The sequence below is a fragment of the Corvus moneduloides genome, chromosome 7, assembly GCF_009650955.1.
Source record: "Corvus moneduloides isolate bCorMon1 chromosome 7, bCorMon1.pri, whole genome shotgun sequence".
Lineage (NCBI taxonomy): Eukaryota > Metazoa > Chordata > Aves > Passeriformes > Corvidae > Corvus > Corvus moneduloides.
In genome coordinates, this window is record NC_045482.1 from 5268476 (window position 1) to 5290561 (window position 22086).

Consider the following 22086-nt stretch of genomic DNA (forward strand, 5'->3'; position numbering starts at 1 on the left):
TTTTGTTGTAGGAAATTATTCTTTTTATCTTCCTAATACAGGGGTAATAAAAGTTTATAAGGCCAAGTGTGACAGTTAAGGAAGTTATATCACTGTATCTACAAGGATCTCTGGTATGCAATGAAAGCCACGTAGCTTTAGCAAAACTATTAGAATAGTTGTACCTGCCCCGTGTATGTCTGTGCTTGCATGTGCACAGTGATATCAACATGAGGCCCGTTCATGGTGGGACAGTTTATAACTCAGTAGAACAGCAACAGTACACCGAGCCTTCAAATTTCCAGTGCTTCTCTGTCTTCCATACAGATGATAAGGTTGTCTGTGCTTAACAAGAAAAGAATAAAAGCCTTTTAATGGTGGATGGGCATACTGTTAAATCCCTCAAGGTCTGGTCCTAAAGCATTAAATTGGAACTTCTCACTGCCTTCTCATTTTTGTCATTTATGGTGCTGTGCTATTACTTTGCTCCTGCTTTTTCCAGGTGGTGTTTCTTCTTGTGTTTTTGGGTTTTTTAACAGTAGACCAAATTAAGGAGAAAATGAATAAAGAAGAAATAAATTACATTAAAAAATTATAAAATGTAGAGTAATTTGTGACATCATTTATGAACTAATCTTCATTGTGATTTTTCATCTAGAACATTTTTATCTATACTAAGAGCAAAGCCAATAGAAATATATACATTTACTGTGCATTTACATGAGATCCATAATGTTCCTTTGAGCACTTACTGAAGACACTGTGGTGACCACAGAAGTAGTCAGGGCGTTCAAGTCGCAGCAACTCAAACTTGCTTTGAGGAATGAGCCCATAATCTCAGAGGGAGCAACTGTGGAGCAGGAGCTTGGGCATCTTCCTGCGTTAGGACATGGTCTTTGCTCTTTGGATGAGAACTTCTGAAGGCCTGAGTCACATAAATTAGGTCAGGGAGGGCTGCCCTGATCACAGCAAGGCTACTCCAGGATGGGCATAGCAAGGGGCAGTCACCAGCTGCTTTTAAAGGATTGTCTTGTAAAGCTTCAACAAAATGCAAGGTTTGCCACTGAGCTCAGATGGACAAAAGCTCTGCTAGCTCTTTATAGTGCGGGTAGGGACATGCGTTAGGCAAGTTTCTGTTCTTTATCTCATACAGGCACAGCCTTAACAGGGCCCTGAACAGGAAACATTTGTACCTCAAATGAGTTAGTGTTACGACAGTCATAGCAGGAAAGCTCAGATAAGATATAAAGGCTATAAGGAAACAGAAGGACTTGGAAGGATGTTTGTGATTGCTCGCACATGTAAGTGTTCTACCTGTTTTTTCTACTTTGTTTGATCCATTTCAATGGAATATTTTCCCAACATAGGGATATTTTGTTTGCTGGTAGCTAGATACAGCTCCACTGGAGAGAAAAAAGCCAAGGAATTTGTAAAGTCTCTTGAAATTTGATATACCTCTGTCTTCAAGGGAAAATTGAAGATCTACATTGTCATTTTCTGTTGTGACATTTTTGGGGCACATAAGTGCTTTCCAAATAATTCTAGGGAGTGCATGCTGAAAATAACTTTTGACTTTCAGCCATTCTTCTTTCCTGAAGAAGTCAAGAACTCCTGTAGAGTTGATGTTTTTAATCTTGTCTTTCAAATAATCCATGTTTAAAGCCAGTTTTGAATTCTCCCCTCAGTGTTCTCCAGTGCTTTATCCTGCAGTATTCTGTAAACTGTCGTACTTTCATATGTAAACAGGGAGAGTATTATGGCCAAAGCCAAAAAGCCCAGAAGCTGACTATCCCTTTTTTTGACCAGCCACTTTGGCCTTGAAACCACTTTCCTTATTTCTAATCTGTGTCTTTCTACCATTCTCTCATCTCTGGGTAACAACTGCATAATGATCATCTGCATTAGAAGTGCTAATTGGGATTAGTTGATTTATGATGTGAACTCTATACATAGAGTTTAAAATTGTCCCTGAAGTGGGATGCCAGCTTCATTTTTGAACAGAACTATTAGAGATTTTTCCATCCCAAAGAGTACAAGACACTTCAAGGGAGAGTGGCTGGAATGATGATACCTAGGATTTGAGGCCAGTCCATCTTTCCTCTTTACTCTTGTGGTAATTGCAGATGTGTGCCTGAAAAAAGGACAGTGCTTGATTTCCACATAGACTACACATTCACTACTGATTTTTCTGTCCTAGTAGATGATTTATTACATAATTGATCCATGAGGAATAAGGGTTATGCATGCTTCACTTTAAAGAAAACTTAAAGGCAATAGAGGAGTAAGGTAGGAGATTATTAAGGAAAAAAAGACTGTAAAGAAGATGATCTCTGTTAAAGAGGTGGGGAGGAAGGACAACATCCTAGTTCACCTGTGTTGGAGGAGGTCCTGGGCTTCCACACTGAGTATGAGGGAAATGGTATGAGGGAAATGGGCAGACCAATACCAGAATCTGACTTGCTGTATATCTGTTTCATGAAAGTCACGGATATTGTAAAAATGCACCTATCTTCAAGATAACACGAGGAAAGAAAGGGATTTACACTGAGATTGTACTCATCAAGGTTTTTGTTCCCCATTTTTTACTGGTGAGAGACTGTGTTCCCTTCTCCCTACCCCTCCCTGCATCCCCTCTGTACTCTCTACCTCTTTAGGATGCCATAGCTTTGATGATCACTTGACCTCCAACCAAGAAGGAGGAAAATCCAAGAATGTTGTCAACCTGGGAGCAATCCGCCAAGGCATGAAGCGCTTTCAGTTTCTGCTGAACTGCTGTGAACCAGGCACTATCCCCGATGCCTCCATTTTGGCAGCAGCTCTAGATCTTGTAAGTCATTATTGGTCTGTTGTTACCTGCTGAGACCATGCGCATACATGGTGGTCCACCGTCATTCACTAATGCTCTTCGTGTCCCACAGAAAGAATGCAAAGCATCACAGCAATGCCAGCTGGTGGTGCTGGTATTAGCTGGAGCTTTAGCATCTCCTTTGTTATAATGTAGCTCTCCATAACTATATTTTTGCCAGTGCAAAGCTTGTATTGTTAACTTCATACTTTGCTCACAGGCACTCTGTTTCTGCTCCTAGTGTCAATATACAGAATAAGGATTGAAGATTGGATAACTACTCGGAGAGGCACAGGAATTCCACTCACAAGTTCTGACAGAGTTAAAATTACAATTAGGCAACACTGAACTATTAAAAATTAACATCTTAGAGTGTGCATGCTTTTAAATGTAGGTTTTGCTTATTTGCCAATGCAAATCAAAGTGACACAATTGAATCCCTTCTTCTTGATATTTTGTATCTCCTTCCTTCTTATCCTTGCAGCTGTGTTTTTTAACAATCTTCTCTAAAGCTGTGGCTTTCAGCCTGTGATTCATATCCCAGTGGGGTCTGTGAGGTCTTTATGTGACAACCAAGGAGTATGACAAATGCAACTATCAAAAACCAGCCAAATAGTAGCAATTTCTTTGCATGCTGCTTTTCTACTTCCTTCTGTAACTGTTTGGCTGTGTGCAAGCTGAAAAAAGATTAAAAGCCACTCCCTCAGAGCATCCACATGCTCTCTATCCCTTTTCTTCCCACTTTGCACCACACACCCATGTGTCTGTTGTGCTATTTGTGCTCAAATTCCATTTTTTCTCAGTGCTGGTGATCTCAGGCTCATGGACTCTCACTTCCTGCTAGCACTGGGCCCTGACCTTTGCTGCATTGCCTGTTCTATGGCTATAGGGATGTTATGCTCTGCACACCACTCCTTTGTATCTTCATCTTAACCTTGCATACCTGGTGGGCAGATTCAAGCACGTCTGCATTAGTGTTGTCCTGGAATTGTTGTCAGTTCCCACATAGCTCTATGGTTTGGCGTAGTCCTCATCCATCTTCCAACAGACACATTTTATTCACTATTTCCCATGCTTCCTGCCAGAGCTTGTTGTTGCTCTGGCTGAAAGCTGTGGATGCAGTAGCTGATACAAGTAGTCTATCTCATGGTTTCACAGTCAGAGGTGGCTCTTACAAGTCAGGGTTGCAGTGAGCTCAGAAGGTGGCTTGTAACCTGCTGTGTGTGCGGCACCCAACTTCAGTCTTCAAGACTTCCAGGCTGCCATCCCGTTGCAAATTCTAAACTAATAGGGTTAGTAAGGTGTAAGGTGCATGGGCAGGAAAGAGCTCATTCCTAGCAGGTTTGTCACCAGGATCCTTCTGAAGATGCACCACTCTGTGTTCTAATAAATCAGATAATAAAACAGGGATTTGGCAATTATGTTCCTATTGCCTGTAAATGCCTTACTTAATTTTTAAATTTCCCAAATGCCTAAGTTACAGACCAGCTTACTCTGTGCCCAAGCATGAAGTCAGCTGGAAACTACCAGTCAGAGTGAACTGTTTGAAGATGTCTGTCTTCCCAAGCTGACTTTTACAAACTAAAGTGTAACTGTCTCTCCATTCCACTGAATGATGCAGACGATTTCAGTATTAGAATTTCTAAAAGGTCTACACCTAAAGATGAAGGAAGCCTTGCCCTAGTTATGGACTTGGAAGATTCCAAGTACCTGTTGAGCTGGCATTTTGTCTGCAAAGTATTGGAGATATATAGAAGTTAGGCAGTCCCATGCAGTATCTATTTTAAAAGATGACAGCCTGTCATCTCACTGTACTGATTAATGGCGACGAAAAATTCCCACAATAAATGTCAGTAGAGTACACCCAAAAGGAAGCATTATGGCTTTTTTAAACTTCTGTTTCCAGGCTTTTGAAGTAATAGTTTGACTCAGGCCTGATGCAAATGAAAAGCTTCTTAAGTAATTTTATCCAGCCTAGTTGCTAAGGCAGCCTTTTAAAAATGAAAGGCAAACAGCTCCAGTTTCAGTTCTTCAATAGTCTTTATGATTATGCTTTTTCATGCAGATTTGCAAAATTCTATTCTTACAACTTTGAAATCTTTGATCAGCCTGGATGTTTGTACCCGTTTGCCACAATGATTTAAAGAAATTAGACCAGTGAAACAAATGCTGCATCCTTATGGAGCTAATAATTGTTTGTATATTAAAATAAGTGCTGCCTTAGGTTTAGCAGCTAGGCAGTTAACATATTTTCCTAGAAGCAGCATCCATCCTTGACTAAATTTTTAAAACTACAATCAAAATATACTGTGCAAATATGCAGTGATAATTGATATATTGCAGCCAGTTTCATCTTTATGTCCCCAGCTTAAATCCAGACTTTGCAATAATAAAGTTGATTTACTTTGGGATATTTCAGTCTATGCTTAAGTTCATGCTGAGAGTTTTAATAAACTGCTGTCTATGATTGTGTAATGATGTTACCTAAAGTACCTCATTAGACTAATGTAAATAACTCAGATACCAGCTTTTCTTTGACCAATATAACAGTGTGTGACACCTGTCAGCATTACATTTCTCCAATAAGATGTGTGAGCTCATTTGTTTTAACGTGTAAATCTTTTATCCTTGTTTAAATGCCATAGTTGTACTGTTTTCTGGTAGGATTGTGTTTGAGATGACCTGCTAAGTATTGGGACAGCAGAAGGAAGGTCTAAACTGCAAGAATACTTTTCAATATCCTGACTCCCGGTCACCCTAGGTCTTTTGTCACAGAGGCTCTGTTGTTTCCATGTCCCTGTTTCTATGGCAGAAATATTTTTCTGTAGAAGTACTTATGATAGGGAAGAAAATCAGAGATTGCTACAAACAGGTCCCCTGAGTAAAAGACTGGGAACAGAAACAAAGAACTGTGTCACGGATTGTACTTGACATCAGATATAATCAGAGAGGTCTGAACTAATTGAAACAGGCAATTTTCCAATACACTAGTTTATAATTCACTCGCAACCTCTCTTCGTATACCTGCTAAGACAACTTTCATGTCAGACTTAATTTTGCTTAGACAAAGCAGAGCTATCCAGTCAGCATCTTTTGACAGTACTCAAATTTACTTTGGCATCTCTTAAAAGTATATTGATAATTTGTACCTTTCTTTTCTGTCTCAGAGACCAGAGGAAATGAATTTTTGATCAAAGTGGCATGTGGACTTAAAGAAGGGACTCAAGGAAAATTACCACCTGTTGATTAGCATTGTAAAAGTCATTGTTCTTGAAAACAAAACTGGACATAAATTCTCTGTAGTCATAAAATTCTGCAGAATCATGTTTACATTAACAATAATGTGATGTTGTGAAATTCCAAATCCATTCTGTATTTGGTTCCTTCCACTCAGGTAATTTCCTGTTTGGAACAAATGGGGTAATCTTTTGAAAAAAAATCAATGGAATTACTTGAATTGTTAACCAGTTTGTGAATTCATGTCAATTTATACAGTACAAGAACAATTTTCAAGGAGCAAAACAATATAGTAGGTCTAATGTTAAAACTGGACTTGTGAACACTTGCATAGGCACAGACAGACTTGTGAGAGTATTGCTGCTGTGTCCGGTTTTGACAGTGACCATGATAACTTGTGTTCTTTTCAGCTACACGTCACCTGCCTGATTCATTTCTCTCCATTTGTGATGTGTTTCTCTGTTGTTTGAGTCCATCTCTGTCCATTCTGTCACATCTTCATCTTTCTCTTGCTGCTGCTGCTTCAGGTTTCTCAGAGCCTCAGGTAAGTAATCACAGGGAGCTTGTGTACTATGATGTTCAGAAAGTCCTTCATTGCAGGTGGTCTTTTTCAGTGATTTTTAAATAATACAGTGATTTTTAATTAATCCTGCTCGTCCTCGTTGCCCCCCATCCTACATATCCTCCTTTAACTGTGGTAGTTGCATGCTTTCATAATGTTTACAACATGTGGTTTTACAGGATTCCAGTATGCTAAGAAATTTTGACTTTAAGATTGGTGAACTAAACCAGTAGTAGAGTAAGGCTGGGACTTAACCATGGAGACATATGTGAAGACATAAAGGTTTTACTTTGTGAGAATAAAAGAATAAAATCTTCACCTACTCTGTGTTCCATATTGCATGTGATCAATAAGTAGTTTGTAATGTTTTTCCAGGTGCTAGATATTAGTTTTGTTTCTGATTCTTAGCGAGTGTCTTCCCTCAGATTTCTGCCTTCCTCATCAGAACATCACAGCAGCTTAAATCTTCCTATTCAAGAGAATTGCTAATAGATCACTTTTTTCCCCCTATTTTTGTACAAATGTGAGCAAAAGCTGCAAATGGATGTTGTGTCAATAATTTCTTAAATCAAAGTTTAGGAGCACTGGTCCAAAATTTCTTGCTTTCAATTTTTGATTAAAACACTGTTGGGCTCTATTTAATAATGTTCAACAGACCATCTTACAGGGTCTTAGGGCCTGTTTATTATTTATAGATCACATTTGACAAGTCCTTCTTTATATGTAGATGCTGATCTGCTTAAATAATTTCATTAAAGCTGTTAGCATCTAAAAGTGTGTAATACATGTTTGTGCTCTGTGAAATCCCTGTTAGTGAACCTTTTAAAGCCAGCCGGTAAACTGTAGGCATTGTTGTGTTCTTAGTTTTACAAACTGCTGGCCACAGGAGTTTTGGTTGTGAAAATTTCAGGAAGAAAGGGGAAAATTAAATGAAAATTAGGAAAACTATTTGCTTTTTAGTCACTTTCCATGTCTGTGAGGATGTTATTTTGGCAGTTGTAGACTGCTGGGGAAAAAGCTACACCTGAACCTACCCTTTAGGAAACAAAATTACTGTGTCCAAACATTTTCGAAAGTTTCAAGAGCATTCTTTATTGGTCTAACATGTATGCTTCTGGGTGATTTAATACAAATTATTGTATAATTTATATATGTATAATTTCTCCCATTAAAATTATTCTTCCAAGCCAGGAATGGGAGGATTTTCCTCCGGAAACTAGTCAGTCCTTTCAAAACTCAGCTGCCAGTTATTTCAGTAATAAATGGTCTGATGCTTTTTAAAGCCATTGAAATTCAGCCATTGAAATTTTGTTGACTTATGCCAGAGTAATACCTTTCTGTATCCACAGATATTTATTATAACCACAAAACAGCGCTTTTCCTAGTTTTAACAAACCACCATTAATGCTTTCACCCCCAAGTTTCACAAGCAGGACCTAAAGTGACAAATGCTGACATTTGCTCCTGCAATATTTGCAGCCTTAGTAGCAAAGGTGAAACTAAAACTTGACATGTTTATACCGTAACAGTGTTAGATGCATGCTTCTGCTTTTGCAGTTAGATGGCTTCTGAAGGAGAACATTACAGAGGGGAATAATGTTCTTTTTAAGTTTATATTGTGTTTCTTTCTGCCCCTCTAGTGTTTGGACTAAGCAAGACTGTTCAGTCTTTATGAGCTTGGTTTTAGTAGCTCAAGAGGTGAGACACAGAGAGACTCTGGTGTCAGCTTTTTATGAAGAGATTGGTCATACTGTGTGACTTCTTAGCAAGTTTGCAAAGCAGTTTTTTAGAGTGCAGAATACTCTAATGTTCAGGGAGTTTTTCCAAAGCATTTTTGCTTTTAAGGTGATCTTTTGCAAACTTTTCAGGAAGCTCCTGTAGTGGCGCGAGCAGCCCTGTTCCTTGAGTGTGCACGCTTTGTTCACCGCTGTAATCGTGGCAACTGGCCTGAGTGGATGAAGGGCCACCATGTGAACATTACCAAGAAAGGCCTGTCCCGTGGCCGTTCTCCTATTGTGGGCAACAAAAGGAACCAGAAGCTGCAGTGGAATGCAGCTAAGCTCTTCTACCAGTGGGGAGATGTAAGTGTTTCTATTCTACTTACATTAAAAAACATGGCAAAATGTAAAGGTAATTGCATCCTATACAGAATTTCAGTTCTTGTAAGATGGGGACTCAGAAGCCTCCCTTCAAACTTGCACTTCACAGCCTGCCAGGATCACCCCTTCTCCTAAAAAGTGTTGCGCTTTGAAGCTGGCTAAGCGCCAAGCACCCACAAAAAAACCATCTACTTATTTTCCTCTGCTATAACTGAGCAGAGGAGGAGGAATTGAGAACTTCATTTTTCATGAGTTGAGATAAGGATTATTGAAAAAAACCCACTTTATGGAAAAACAGGTTCAAAACTTAAACAGTATAAAGAAGATTTATTATTACCAGAATTAAAAGTAAAAAGGGTAATGAGAACCAAAGCAAATCTTCAGAACACTTTTTTTTCCCGGTCCCTCCCTCTTTCCACCAACCATGCAAGGAAACAAAACACGGGGTTTTGGTCAGTATTTCACTTCTTAAAAATCTTTCTTTAGTATTCTTAAGAAGAAGAGTTTCTTCTGCTGTGCCGTGGGATCCTTCCCATGGGACATAGTTCTCTGCAAACTTTTCTAGCATGATTTTAACTTCCACAAGCAGCAGTCCCACCCGAACCTGCTGCAGCGTGAGTCCCTTCCACGGGCCAAGCAATTTTCCCACAGTTGCCTAGCATGGGTCATTTTAGATCATGGGGTTTAGTCTTTTAAGGATGAGCTGTTCTAGTTTGGAAATGAAGGCTCTCTTCCTCTATCTATAAAAGCAAGGATCATCTCTCTCTGTTCAAGTTCCTCACTAGATTACAGCTTTTCAGTATCCACGTTCTCCAGCGTGAGCACTCTTTTTCACGGGCTGCACGTGGATCCCTGCACCCCCCATGCACCTCATGAATTATAGGGAAACTGTTGTATTATAGTCCTCACCACAGCTTGCAGGAGAATCTCAGCTCCAGTGCCTGGAGCACCTGCTCCCTCTCTTTTTTTTTCACAGGCCTCAATGCTCCCATGTTGGTTTTCCTCATGTGTTCTCCCTTTTCCTTTTTCTCTGGCTTGGAAGAAAGTTGTTGTCTGTAAGTTGCAGTTGAGAGGTTAATCTCATCCACGCTCTGCATCCGGGAATTGCTCACCATGTCTCTCACTGCTGGCCACGTGGTCCCTGCCAGCCCCGGCTGCACGGTCCTCTCCAGTACTGCACGGGCGGCTCTGGCCTCAGGAGGGCTCCAGCTGCACGGTCCGGCCTTGGAAGGGCCCCGGCCGTGTGGGCACCAGCGGCGGCCACTGGGATAGGCCCCAGCAGCAACCTCACCACCCCGCGGGAGTAGAAAGAGAACTTCCCGCAGTTTTTCCTCTCTTAAATATGTCATGACAGAGGCGTTACCAACTTCTCTAATTGGGCTAGTAACCTGCCCATTGTCAGAGCCTTCAGCGATTGGCTCTGTGCTGGACATGGAAGTTTTGAGCAGCTTTTCTCCCGCCCCCAGCAAAAACCAGGCTATGTTAAACCAGCCCACTTTGTTAGGACGTGTTCTCTCAAGGATGTGTTTGGTCCATTCTCCTTTTTCCAGCACTTGTCATGTGTGAATGGCTAAGGAAGCATGGAAATGCGATGTGTGATACTACTTTCTATTTTTCTTGCTTCCAAATATACTTAGTCTAGGGCTCCTTGAACTAGGTGTGGTGCTGTATACTTGGTAATGGGTTTCTCTTTTGCATACTTATTCAATTCCTCTTTGAACCCTTACAGACTATTAGCACTTATTGTTCTTTGGCAAGGAATTCTACAGAGCTACTATGAGTCATGCAAAGAATTGTTTCTTTTTATTTGGAGCTTGAATACTTCAAGTTTTATTTGATTGTGATCTCTTACCATACAGGAACGAGGCAATTGCCTTATCTGGCCTTCTCAACACCCCTTGCAATTTCCTTGTAAACCCCCTATGATGTAATTGCTGAACGTCTGACACATACACAGGTCATTTCTCACAACTCAAATTAGTGGGAGAAGTTCCTTTGATCAGTTACAGATATCTTTCTGGAAATGAGCTTTGTGGTTCTCACCTCTTCTAAAAACCAGTGATTTTTAGAATGAGCATCATGAGTCCCATCATCCCCACTCTTCCCCCTGAAAAACAGAAAACATAAAATCCAATGCTTATGGGAATTTTAAAATCACGTGTTCCGCATTTCTGACCTGTATTCTTGTAGGTTAAATGAACACGTGCTTCTCAGCAGAGCACATTGTAGGGAACCTCAAAATAAAGCTGACCATATCAATATATTCCCACCACAGAACGGGCCGGGGAAGAATCCAACTTGGGTCTGAGAACCAAAGCTTAGTATCTTCATAGATCTCCTCCTTCCATTTCTAAAGCTAACTCAGAAAATGCTACCTGGTCATCCTACTCTCTGTAAGGTCTCAAACACAGGAGATAATAACAGCACGAATACCAAAGTTCCTTCAAAAAGCAAATAGGGTGAAGGTATTTGCTTCTATATTGCATGAAATCACTGCCTTAGCCTGACTCCTTTGAGATCTTGCTTTAAGTGGAGAGCATAGGATTACACAGGTATTGAATTTTTGCATGCTTTCAGACAGCCAGGACTATCCATCTCTGTCAGGACTATCCATCTCTGTTGGTAGATGCTATGCTTCTAGACATTCCTTTTTCTCAGATTCTAAAAAATGAAAACAAGCAAGACGGTAACTGTTAGAAGCCCCTCAGCTATAATTTTTAGTAACTGATATACTTGACCTGGAAAAAGTCCAGGGAGGTTTTCTTTTCATAATGTCTGATTCAAGGTCATAAGAAAGGAGCCAGGGAAATCTGATCAAAGGCAACTTAGCATAATTGCCTTCCCCTTAACTTTAATAGCATCATAAGACTTACCTGGATGCATTCTCCATTCTAAGACTAGTGTGTGTTTGCTGCTGCTTAGGAACATTTTAGAAGGGAAAAGCCTTACATTTACGTAACTGTAAGGCAGGATAAGATTTGGAGGGTAGTTTTAGAGTGTGAAGTTTTTCCTTTTCCTGCAAGGTGTCTTGCTACTTGTTCATATTTCTGATTCTTTACACTGAAGGCCAGAAAAATTTATTTAACCACAACATTACTGGCCCCTCAAAAGACTCAAGCTCTGAGACTGGCCTGCACCTAGCACTACTCCTTTATATGGAATGTGAAGCAAGGCTGGTCCTCTGGCACTGCTTTTCCTCCCAGTACATCTTTCAGATGAAACTGGCTGCAAGGATGAACAGCAACCACCAGTCAAGCCTGGAAGGCCAGGCATCTGAAAGCTCCTCAGGCAGCTCCTTTTTTGGCTCTGACGAGATTCCAATCAGACAGTCTGAATTATAAGGAGAGCTGGCTTCCTGTGGCTGAAGTAGAGGCACCTGCTGTAGAAGACACTGCTGTTTCTCTGTTAAATCTTGGACAATAAGAAAAGAAAATAATATCTTAACAAAGCGTAAAGAATATTCACAAAATACTCTGAATGCACTGAGGCTGTTTTCTGGGGTTTTTTATTCCAGTAAATAAGGCTGGAAATTTTTGCTTGTTATGGAGTCTTGCTTGTGGATTCTTGCTTATGGATTCACTGCTCACTAATTGTGATATACAGTGCTATTGTCAAAGTTTAGTCAGACCAAGAAAGGAGGTAAATCTTTTTTTCTACACCAACTCCTTTAATTTGGCCTCCCTAATAGCCATCAGAGAATCACAGTTGTGAACCCTTTCCACAGAATGTGAGACTTGGACTGCCCATAGCAGTGATAAACCTTTTAAATCAAAAGACATGACTTGTTCTGCTGTCTTTTGAAATAATGAAATGTTAAATCTATTCTGATCGGGTTAGTCTGTCATTTCCTTTGACTGCTTCTGTTAAGAGGACTTTTGGTTTTGCTTCTCTATTTGCGAGAAACCAAAAATTCAGAAAATACATTTCAGCAATTCAGTATCTATTAGATGGGCAGCTGTGGGATTATGTCTTATTGCTTTAAGATTAAGGTGGACTATACAGCATAAAAACAGTTTTGTGGAGGAAATAAAGACTGTTACTGTGTTCCTAAATCACAGTATAGTTTCTTAAGCAGAAGACCTACATTCTCAGTGGAAAGACTTAGAAAAATCTGGAATAAATCTATCAAAGGAACAAAGAAAAATGGAAGAAATTAATACTAAATAATGACCTAATCTCTTTCTGCTTGTCATGTGCCAGTTTGGGGGGTTTATTGTTTTACTAAATCTACTAAAATTTTTCATCCTGAAATTTGACACTGTTTACAAATTTTTGTTGAAAAAAGGGGAAAATAAATTATGGTGTTGATAGCAATTACTCTGTCATCCCTTTCTCCATTTCAGACAATAAAAATAAAGCCAGGACATTCTGATTGGACTGAAATTATCACCTCCTTGTGCTTCTCTTTCTCCATCTGCAGGCAATTGGTGTCCGCCTCAATGAGCTGTGCCATGCTGAGAGCGAGAGCCCTGCCAACTTGCTTGGCCTCATTTATGATGAGGAGACCAAAAGGCGCCTGAGAAAGGAGGATGAGGAAGAAGACTTTTTAGATGACAGTAAGGAGACTCCCTTTACTACAAGAACCCCCGCTTGTAAGAACCTTTGCTTTAGGAGCACTTAATATTTATTCTCTTTTCATTTTCTTGCCTTCCCAGTCCCTTACTTTCACCCCAGATTCCTCCCTGTTCTTTTTGTGCCTGGATGTAAAACATGTGTGGCAGTACTGAGATACTTGTATGGAAAAGGGAAGGGGAAACCAGGCAGTGAGCTGCAATTCCTGTACACAGAAACTGCAGTTGCAAGCAGAGTAACAATTTATTTCTTGAGCCTTGCTGTCACCTGCGTGTCAAAAACGGTTCAGGCTCCAGTCCTCACAGTTACTTCTGCCAAAATATTTGTGTAATATCAGCTGCTTTTCTGTTCCTGAACATTGACGAGTCTACTCATCTACGTGAATTGGCACAGCTCTGCTAAAGGCTTTTAAAACTTGACTTCAGTATAGTGCCTGATTTTCAGGCAGAAATAAAAAAAAGCATCATTAAAAATCTGTATAACAACCAGATGATGAAACCACACACATTTGTGCCTGTGTGTACCTAAGGGTAGAAGAGCTGTGACAGATCACTGAGCCTGAAAGTCCGTATAGGCATGCAACTTTTAGCAAACCCACAGCAAAAACTGTGAACCAAAATAAATTGTCAAAACACATCCTGTTGTAGGTGTATGTGAAGGTGGTAACAAACATTATGTGCTCTTTAGACACCATTTGTGTATACATGTGTGCTGTAATTTACTGGTGCTTGTCTATGTGTACTGTTGTTCCCCACTGGATGTAGTGCACAGACACTGTTTATCTTCTGCTTTCTCTTCCCGTGGTTCTGGATTTGTTCTTATAACTGCATAAAGGCCAGCTTTGGAGTAGAGAGAAGCTGGCAGGAAGAGCGACATGGCATTTATAAGAAATGAGCTCAAGAGAAGGTCTTGGCTCTAAGCTAGACCTTTCCATATGCCGCTGTGTGGTGTGCCAGTGCTGGCAGCTACAGAAGCATGGGTGGCTGTTCTGGATATTTGATTGTCCCTTTAGGGGATATAGCCAAAGCAGGAGGAGGTTGCATACCAAAGAGTCCTTCTCCTGCACCACAAATGAACAACTGCATTCTCATGACTGAGTGACAGAATAGGCTTTCTTTTCCCTGTTCAGCCACTCATACCAGGCACTCAAGGGGATGTGGAGCTGCTTTGAAAAGATGCCCTGAGACAAGAAAATGAAGATCAGGTTCTGGTCTAGAAAGACATCTAAATGCTGAAGAGCTCTCCTGAAAACCAGTGTCTGAAAATAGCTGATCAGCATCCTTGCTGTAGGAGTTCTCAAAAGCTGCCTTATATGCTGTAGGAAGCAGAACGCGAAGCATCAAATATGCAGTTGGATATTCCATTATACTCCATGTCTCATTTGCATTTGATATTTCAGATTATTTTAATCTTAACAAAGTCCACAATTCATTACTGGCAATGTGTACAGAGGATCTGGCAAGCATCACAGAATTATTCTGGTTTTATCTGATCCCTGCGAAAGATTTGACAATGCAAAACTGAACAGGGGAAGAAGGGTATCTACTTCTTAACCTGTATTACCCTTAATTGAGGTGTATACAAGATGTCGTAAGTTTGTAGTTAGTTTAGTAGGTACTTCAGCATAATACTCTATAATATACACTATAGTCAACTATCGTGTTACTTCAATGTAATGCAATATTGTAATATAATATAATGCAATATAAACGTTAGTATTATTGTATGTGCTGGTAAATACATGGTTTGGTATTTAATTGATTCTGTTTCTTTTAGTGTAGGAAAAGTAGCACAGAAGTGTGTGGTTTCCTTTCTTCAGTGCAGCTTCCATCGTGCACCATATGTGAAAATATGTCCATCACCTCTCGATTCCAGGTCTTGTATTAACTCCTTGTTCATGATAGAAATATTCTTTCCTAGGCACTGTGAATCCTACCAAATGTTGTTGTCCTTTTGCACTAAAAATGGCAGCCTGTCAGCTTCTCCTGGAGATAACCACATTCCTTCGAGAGACCTTCCCCTACATGCCCAGACCACGGACTGAGCCTCTTGTGGTAAGTGGACCAGACACATTGGAGAGGGCTTTTCCCACAGAATCACTGGATTCCAGGTCCTGACAAGGGGTAGAGTGGGATAAAAACTCCAGTGGATCTCTGCAGGGAGAAAGGGCCATTGTGTGGTGAATAGAAGATGGTCAGGGTACATGAAATGGATTGATTAAGAAGGTAAGACTGTGGATGCACAACATGTGCTGCTGGAAGTTCAAGAAAGTTTCCAAACAGAGAAGAGAAATTGAGAAACCAAGGGTGGGGGACCTGGGAAGTGTGGGAGGCAGACTACAGGAAGTGACAAGCTCACATGCTCATTAGCTGAATAGCAGGGCCAGTGGTCAGGGATCAGAACAAGGCAGTTAGGGGAAGGGAACATAATGGTTTACAGAGAATTTGCCAGTGCTTTAAAACTGCAGATTTTTGATTTGGGTTAGACCAAGAGAATTGCAGGGTGAATAGGAAGGAAGGGAAGAGATAGTGACCAAGAAGCAAAGAAAGAAAAAAATCTCCACGAGACCCGGAGAGGCACAGGCAAATCCTGGCGTAAACAATAAGCTAAACAACTGATTAGGTGACAAATAATGCTGTGAATAGCAGAACCCATGAAAACTGATTTACAGTGATTCATTTTTGTGTGGATTTTCTTATTTCTAATACTGTGGTTTAACATTACTTAGCCTGTTGTTTCAAAAAATACACGTGCACACAGTCGTCTTTTGACAAATTGAGTTGAAGGTGACCATCAGCTTCAGAGGTGGTTAGCATGGAATGAGATGAGAATTGAATGGCTGACATGGTTTCAGCTTTTAAGCTAAATTTCTTTAAGAAATCAGGATTAAAATTATAAAGAAAAAATGAGAACTTAGATTTCCATGAAGGATTTAGCCCTACTATCCAGTTTTTTGTTAATGACAGATCAAATTTTAGTGATGTCAATTATGCTTGAAAGGCTGATTTATCTGAGTATTATTGTAATTTGGTTCTGAAAATGTTTCCAAAGACTGTAGACCTGCGATGAAGTGGCTCAGCCCCAAGGTATGCAAGAAGAACAATTTTTAAAAGCAATAAATTCAGCAAAATCCTGCTTAAACACATTGTTGATACTCTTTCAACACAATAAATGACTGCATCTAAAAGCAGGATAATACCATGGTTTAGAATTCATGTCATTAAGTAGTTAGGCTTGGAACTAAGAATATGTTGGTTAATGAAGGTCAACAGAAATTAGTACTTTTGTGTGAGATAGAAGTGTAACTGCTTAATCCCTTTCCAGACTTGTATATGGGAGACAAGGAGGAGGAATTATTCTGTGATCTATAGGTGAAAGAAACTGTAAGGTCACATGCAAGAGTCTGTAAGTTAAAATGACCATAGAGTGCTGCTTCTAACTTTGTACAGGAGAAAAAAAAGAGGAAACAACAATCCAGATTAAAATATTAAGTCTGTATTTTTGGAGTGATGCTTCCTTTCCAAGAAAAACAGGTACATAATGTTATGATCCATATAGCTGGAATTTCAGTAGAGCAAATCTCACTTCCATTTGGTGTTTGTAGGCATACGTCTTCCATAAATAGGAGCACAGCCTTGGAAGCCTTGAAGAACTGAAACATTTGCAACTAAACTAGCTTTGATGAACTAGTTTGACTACCAAGAGAGCATGCAGACTTGCCAAGGCTATGGGCCAAATGAGGTAGACAGCCCTGACTGAAGTTCCACCCAAAGCCTCTTACTGATGATGGAACAGATACAAGTTCATTTTGCTCATGGCTGGAGACAGTCTAAACCCACCTGGATGTATTCTTGTGTCACCTACTCTGAGTGACCCTTACTTGGCAGGGTGGTTGGACTAGATGATCTCCAGAGGTCCTTTCCAATCCTAATAATTCTTTGATTCTGTGATTTATGTTTCCCCTCCTGAGCCTGCAGCCAGAGTGTTAATGCACTGGAGAATGTTAACCAGCAATGTGTGTTAGCACCTGGTAACTCTTCCATCCTGGCAGGTGGCTCAGCCTGCTGCAAAGCCAAAGAGCAGTTGGCTTATGTGTGATTAAATAAACCCTATCTGAAGCAGTTCTTCCTGAAGCTTCTCTAGTTGCAGTGGGAGCTCATACTGCTGGCACATCTGTGTGGTCTACAGGATCTGGAGAGCTGCAGGCTGCGTCTGGACCCTGAGATGGACCGACACAGGTATGAGAGAAAGATCAGCTTTGCTGGGGTTCTGGATGAAAATGAAGATTCAAAGGATTCCCTACACAGCAGCAGCCACACCCTCAAATCTGAGGCTGGCTTCGAGGAGAAAAAAGGTTTGTCAGCACAATCAGGCTTTTGTAGTCTCAGGGCTTGTGAAGTGGCGCTTGATTTTGTGTTTTCATTTGCACAGACTGTTGAGAAGCAGGCAGCCATGGAGTCACGTGGCTTTAAATAATTTCCGAGATACTTCTGGCCTTCAGGGTTACATATAATGAATGTGAGAAGCAAAGATGTTAAATTTTATAAAACAGTGCTATGACTGAAATTGATTGAAAGTTTTGCACTCTTGCTAAAAAGAAGCAATCCTTTTTTGAAACTGTCTCTAAGTGGGATGCTGAGAGAAGCATCACTATTTGATTCATTGTAAAAAAAAAGATCAAAAGTGGTGTTATTTGGTTTTTTTCAAGTCACAGCTTTTCATTTAGGGGAGATCACAGATAAAAGGGAAAATTGGTATTTTTCTGTGGAAAATCTGTATCAGTTTGGAAGTCATGGCATCACAAAAAATTTGTGTAATTGGTCTCTTGAATTCTTTGCTACCACATGAAAAATACATGTGGCTTTTGATGGCTAGCAGGTTGATGTTACCAACATATCGTGTACTGTACAAGCAAACTCCAAGCTCACTGTGTTTGCTGAGAATAGCAGATTGTTTCCATTTTTGAGCCATCTCATGCGAGACTCACCTTATATCTGATGGTACAAGTGTTGCAATACAATATAGTCATCATGTGTATTTGCAATTAGAGACTAAACTTCCAGATACTTACCTCTAGATGACCTGCTAACAAGTTTCCTAGAAATATTTACATTCTGTCTCATAATAGTAATTTACAGATGCAGGTATTTGAATGATAATTTTGATGATTGCTTGAAAAGTATAAATGTTTAATGATTGTTTCACAACAGTGGGGTCTGTGGCTGGTTTTCCTCTAGGAACTGTAATGTCTATTAATGATTCGGAGGAGATTTTATTGACTTCTAGGTGCTTTGGGTAAAGTTTGTGTTGTCTTCAGCTGTGACCTTGCCACAGTAACTGGAGAAAATATTAGAAATTATTCCAAGACTTGCATGGTATGAAATTTTCTCCAAAACTGTGTGTCCGGTGGGCCAGTTACTTCTGTGCAGACAGATGGGTACCCACTTAAAAAAGGTGAGCTGGATAAATTGATGCTCAACCTTATTTTGTCTACTCTTGGTGTATTAGCAGCCCAGAAAAACACAGCCTTATGGTCTATCTGATAGTCTAAGATGTGTGGAATAAGATGTCTCTACCTATTTAGATGAGGAAAAGTTTGGGTTTGGTGTTGGGTTTGTTTTGAGGATAGTTATAACAATTGCTTGAAACATTTTTAAGCTTTTCAGGGAACAGTCTCACTCACTGGGCTGCTACTTGAGTGGGGGAATACCATCAAGCATGCAGTCCTGCCGGAAACTGCTGGTGGAAAGTCTCTAACTATCCTGGTTTTGTTAGAGACAATGCTGACTGAGCTTTTCCTTTGCATGTTACTGTGCTACAGGTGTAATGTATTTTTGCAAAAATAGTATTAACTTTCTGCATCCTTTTCTTGGTTAAACTACATATTTCTGCAGTTTTATTTGGGTTTTCTTTCCATTATCCCTTTTCCCTAAGCTGTCATGTAGTTTTCCTTTACTAAAGCTGCCTCTTTACTGCATTTTAGACATGGGGAAAGTGACTATGGCAGGGAGGTTGAATCCTAATATACCTTAGCAAAAATGTAATTCCCCTATTTTAGAAGCCAAATAAATGCAAGATAATGATGTACTTTAAAATTACAATAATTAGTTTCTTTTCTCTGGCCACAACATATCCTTCTGGAAATCCACCTGGGCCAAACACTACAGATGCAGAGGCATCTTTCATAATCTACACTTTTCTAGAGAAGAAAACATTGTTGTGTGAATGTAACTAAATTTTGATTGCCTGTAGTGAGAGGTTTCTTTATCTCAAACTCTTTGATGAGTACTAATCTGTTTCCCTTCATTTTTCCGGACTATTAAAAATTTTGCTCTCATTGCTCCCCCCAGGCATGGCTTAGCAGCTATCCAAAAGCCACGGGTTTACTGTATAGAATCTGCTCCAGGTAGGTCTGAAATACAGACACTACAGCTAGGTAGATGCAGGCTCTCAGATGATCGTATGTACTCCTTGGGTGCCAAAATGGGATTCTGCAGACTTCATGAAAGGCAATTACAAGTGCTCAGCAGTTTGGCATTTGTGGGGCTGATCTGAACATTATTCAAGCAGTAGCAATTGCTAAGGAACTCAGCATGGTCACTTGGAGGGAGATTCTTTAGTCACTCAACAGTGGTTTGCCAACTTATTTGTGAGGACTAAGGAGTAGCTCTCAAAACGTATCCAGCTGTCTTTGACCAGGATGCTAGCTACTGAAAATGGGAGTGGGAATTCTGTTCTGGAGGAATTGGGGGCAATCTCAGGAGTAAAGATGTGCTTGCTTTATCCTGAAACCAAAATACAATTCTATTTAAATATTTAGCTTGCCCATGGTATTCAAAAAGCTCTGTTCTGTTCATTCCCAAGCACACACCAAAAGGTAATTGATCAGAGGTGGCCTTGCCTGATTAGATCTGCAGTAAAATGACTGAGTGTTGCAACATTTGGACTGACATACTGCCATGTACTGCCTTTGAACTAAGAGGAGAATGAAAGTGCAAACAGTTGGTGCTTTGAACATTGAACCATTCCATGTTTGTGCTCATCAAAAATGCAGAGTGTCAATGGATGTTGTTAATGCCTGAAAGCTGCTGATTTGTCTGAAGGAGAGGATCTACGTGCTCCTGTTTCCTCTAAAGCATTCTAATGATGAAGAGTAACATGCAGAGACATGGATTTATGCAAATCTAACATCAAAGAAGCCTTGCGTGCTAGCCTCATGAAGCAGACTACCCCTTTTGCAGTCACACATGCTATATGAATAAATAATTGATTCTACTGTAGAGCTCAGCAAGGTTTACAGGACCCAGGCCCACAGGAAAATAGGTTTGTCCAAGGTGCCTTGTTCATGCCTGGGATTCAGCCAGCTATCCCAAGCAAGAGGTGATTCTGCACTAATGTAAACTCCAAGGTCTGGGAAAGAAAACTGCAATTTACATCCATTGGGCAGATTCTGCTTCCTGGCAGTAATTGACTAAAAATTGGTGTGAATTGTAGGATTTTCTTATCCATGTTTTGGAGTTCTGTTAGTGCAGATCACTCTACTTGCTGGTAGTTGAACAAGGGCTAATTCCAAATACAGACAAGGCCTGAGGTGATGTACCAGATCTCCAGGATATGAGGTGTTGAACACATTTTTGTGAAGCATCTTTACTGCCTGATTGATCGAGCTGCATTGGCGGTGGCTTTGGAGGAAGCCTCTGATCCCACATTCCTTGGCAGAAGAGAAGATGCTGCAATACAGGCTGGCAGCAAAGGGTTGGGAGGGTGGGGAGGGCCAGGATCTCTTTCTTTTTTAAATGGGGAAAAATTAAGGGGAAAAAAGTCCTCTTTTATTCTTTTAATACAGTTCCCAGCAGGAAGATCAGGATAGGAGGCTCCCGCTTGCTCCAGATTAAAGGAACCCGCAGTTTCCGGGTGAAGAAGGGGGGTTCCCTTTCCAGCATTCGCCGGGCCGGCAGCCTAAAGAGCACCAAGTTATCACGGCAGGACTCAGAGTCTGAGAATGAGGAGCTGCAGCTGTCCCACAGCAGGGACACTGTCACTGATATAGGTAACTTAGATGAGAGGGTGGAAAGGGAGGGGACAATAGGAAGGACCTAAACTCTTGATGTGATTGCAGCAGAGCTAGAAATGACAAGAGATCCCCACCTCTGCAGGCTAGGAAAACTAGAGCTCTCTTCAGGGGCTGCCTGGACTAGGGCCTGAGAGGAACAGGGTACAAATCCTGGGTGCAGTGTAGACCACAGATTGTCAATTCACCACTGTGTTAGAGCATGAGCTCTTAGAATGCTGTCCGGCCAGCTAAACACTTGCTGTCTTTAGGGTGGCACATGTATATAGCACATATCCCTGTGTATGTATGTAAGCACATACACCCCCCCCAAAATCATAGAGTATAATGAATACATGAGGTCATATGTTTATATGATGTTTTATTGTCCATAGCAACAGATTTGCTATATGTGTGTGTGTATATATATATATATATATGTATAAACACATATATATTTAGGCATATACTTCATATTCTGTGTTGGATATGATGTCATAAGCATGTCGGGTGGCATGTAAAATACATATTCCTTTATGCAGAATATAATGTTCACATGCTACATACTGTATTTCTAAATGCTGGCATATACATCTATTTTTGTTGTTTACAGCTGCTTTCCTTGGTCTTTAAAAGACGGATGTCCATACATTTGTCTTATGGAAACAAGATGTGCATCCTACTCTCTGAAATCTCCATCACAGTTGAACTAAAGGGCTTCCCTTCACTATCAATGTTAACC

The 22086-nt window shown here is 40.4% G+C and overlaps 1 protein-coding gene across 18 annotated transcripts in view; it reads left to right on the forward strand.

Annotated features, from left to right (window-relative positions):
* LOC116446294 (protein unc-80 homolog) overlaps positions 1–22086 on the forward strand; it is a 145263-nt gene that overhangs the window by 58408 nt on the left and 64769 nt on the right. For 12 of the 18 annotated variants that reach the window (XM_032113812.1, XM_032113821.1, XM_032113822.1 and 9 more), the window contains 6 exons: positions 2634–2806; positions 8492–8704; positions 13143–13314; positions 15215–15348; positions 17483–17648; positions 21141–21344. In XM_032113812.1, the coding sequence (XP_031969703.1) occupies positions 2634–2806; positions 8492–8704; positions 13143–13314; positions 15215–15348; positions 17483–17648; positions 21141–21344 (1062 nt within the window). The remainder of the gene's footprint in view (positions 1–2633; positions 2807–8491; positions 8705–13142; positions 13315–15214; positions 15349–17482; positions 17649–21140; positions 21345–22086) is intronic. The other 6 variants (XM_032113809.1, XM_032113814.1, XM_032113815.1 and 3 more) reach the window with 3 other exon arrangements.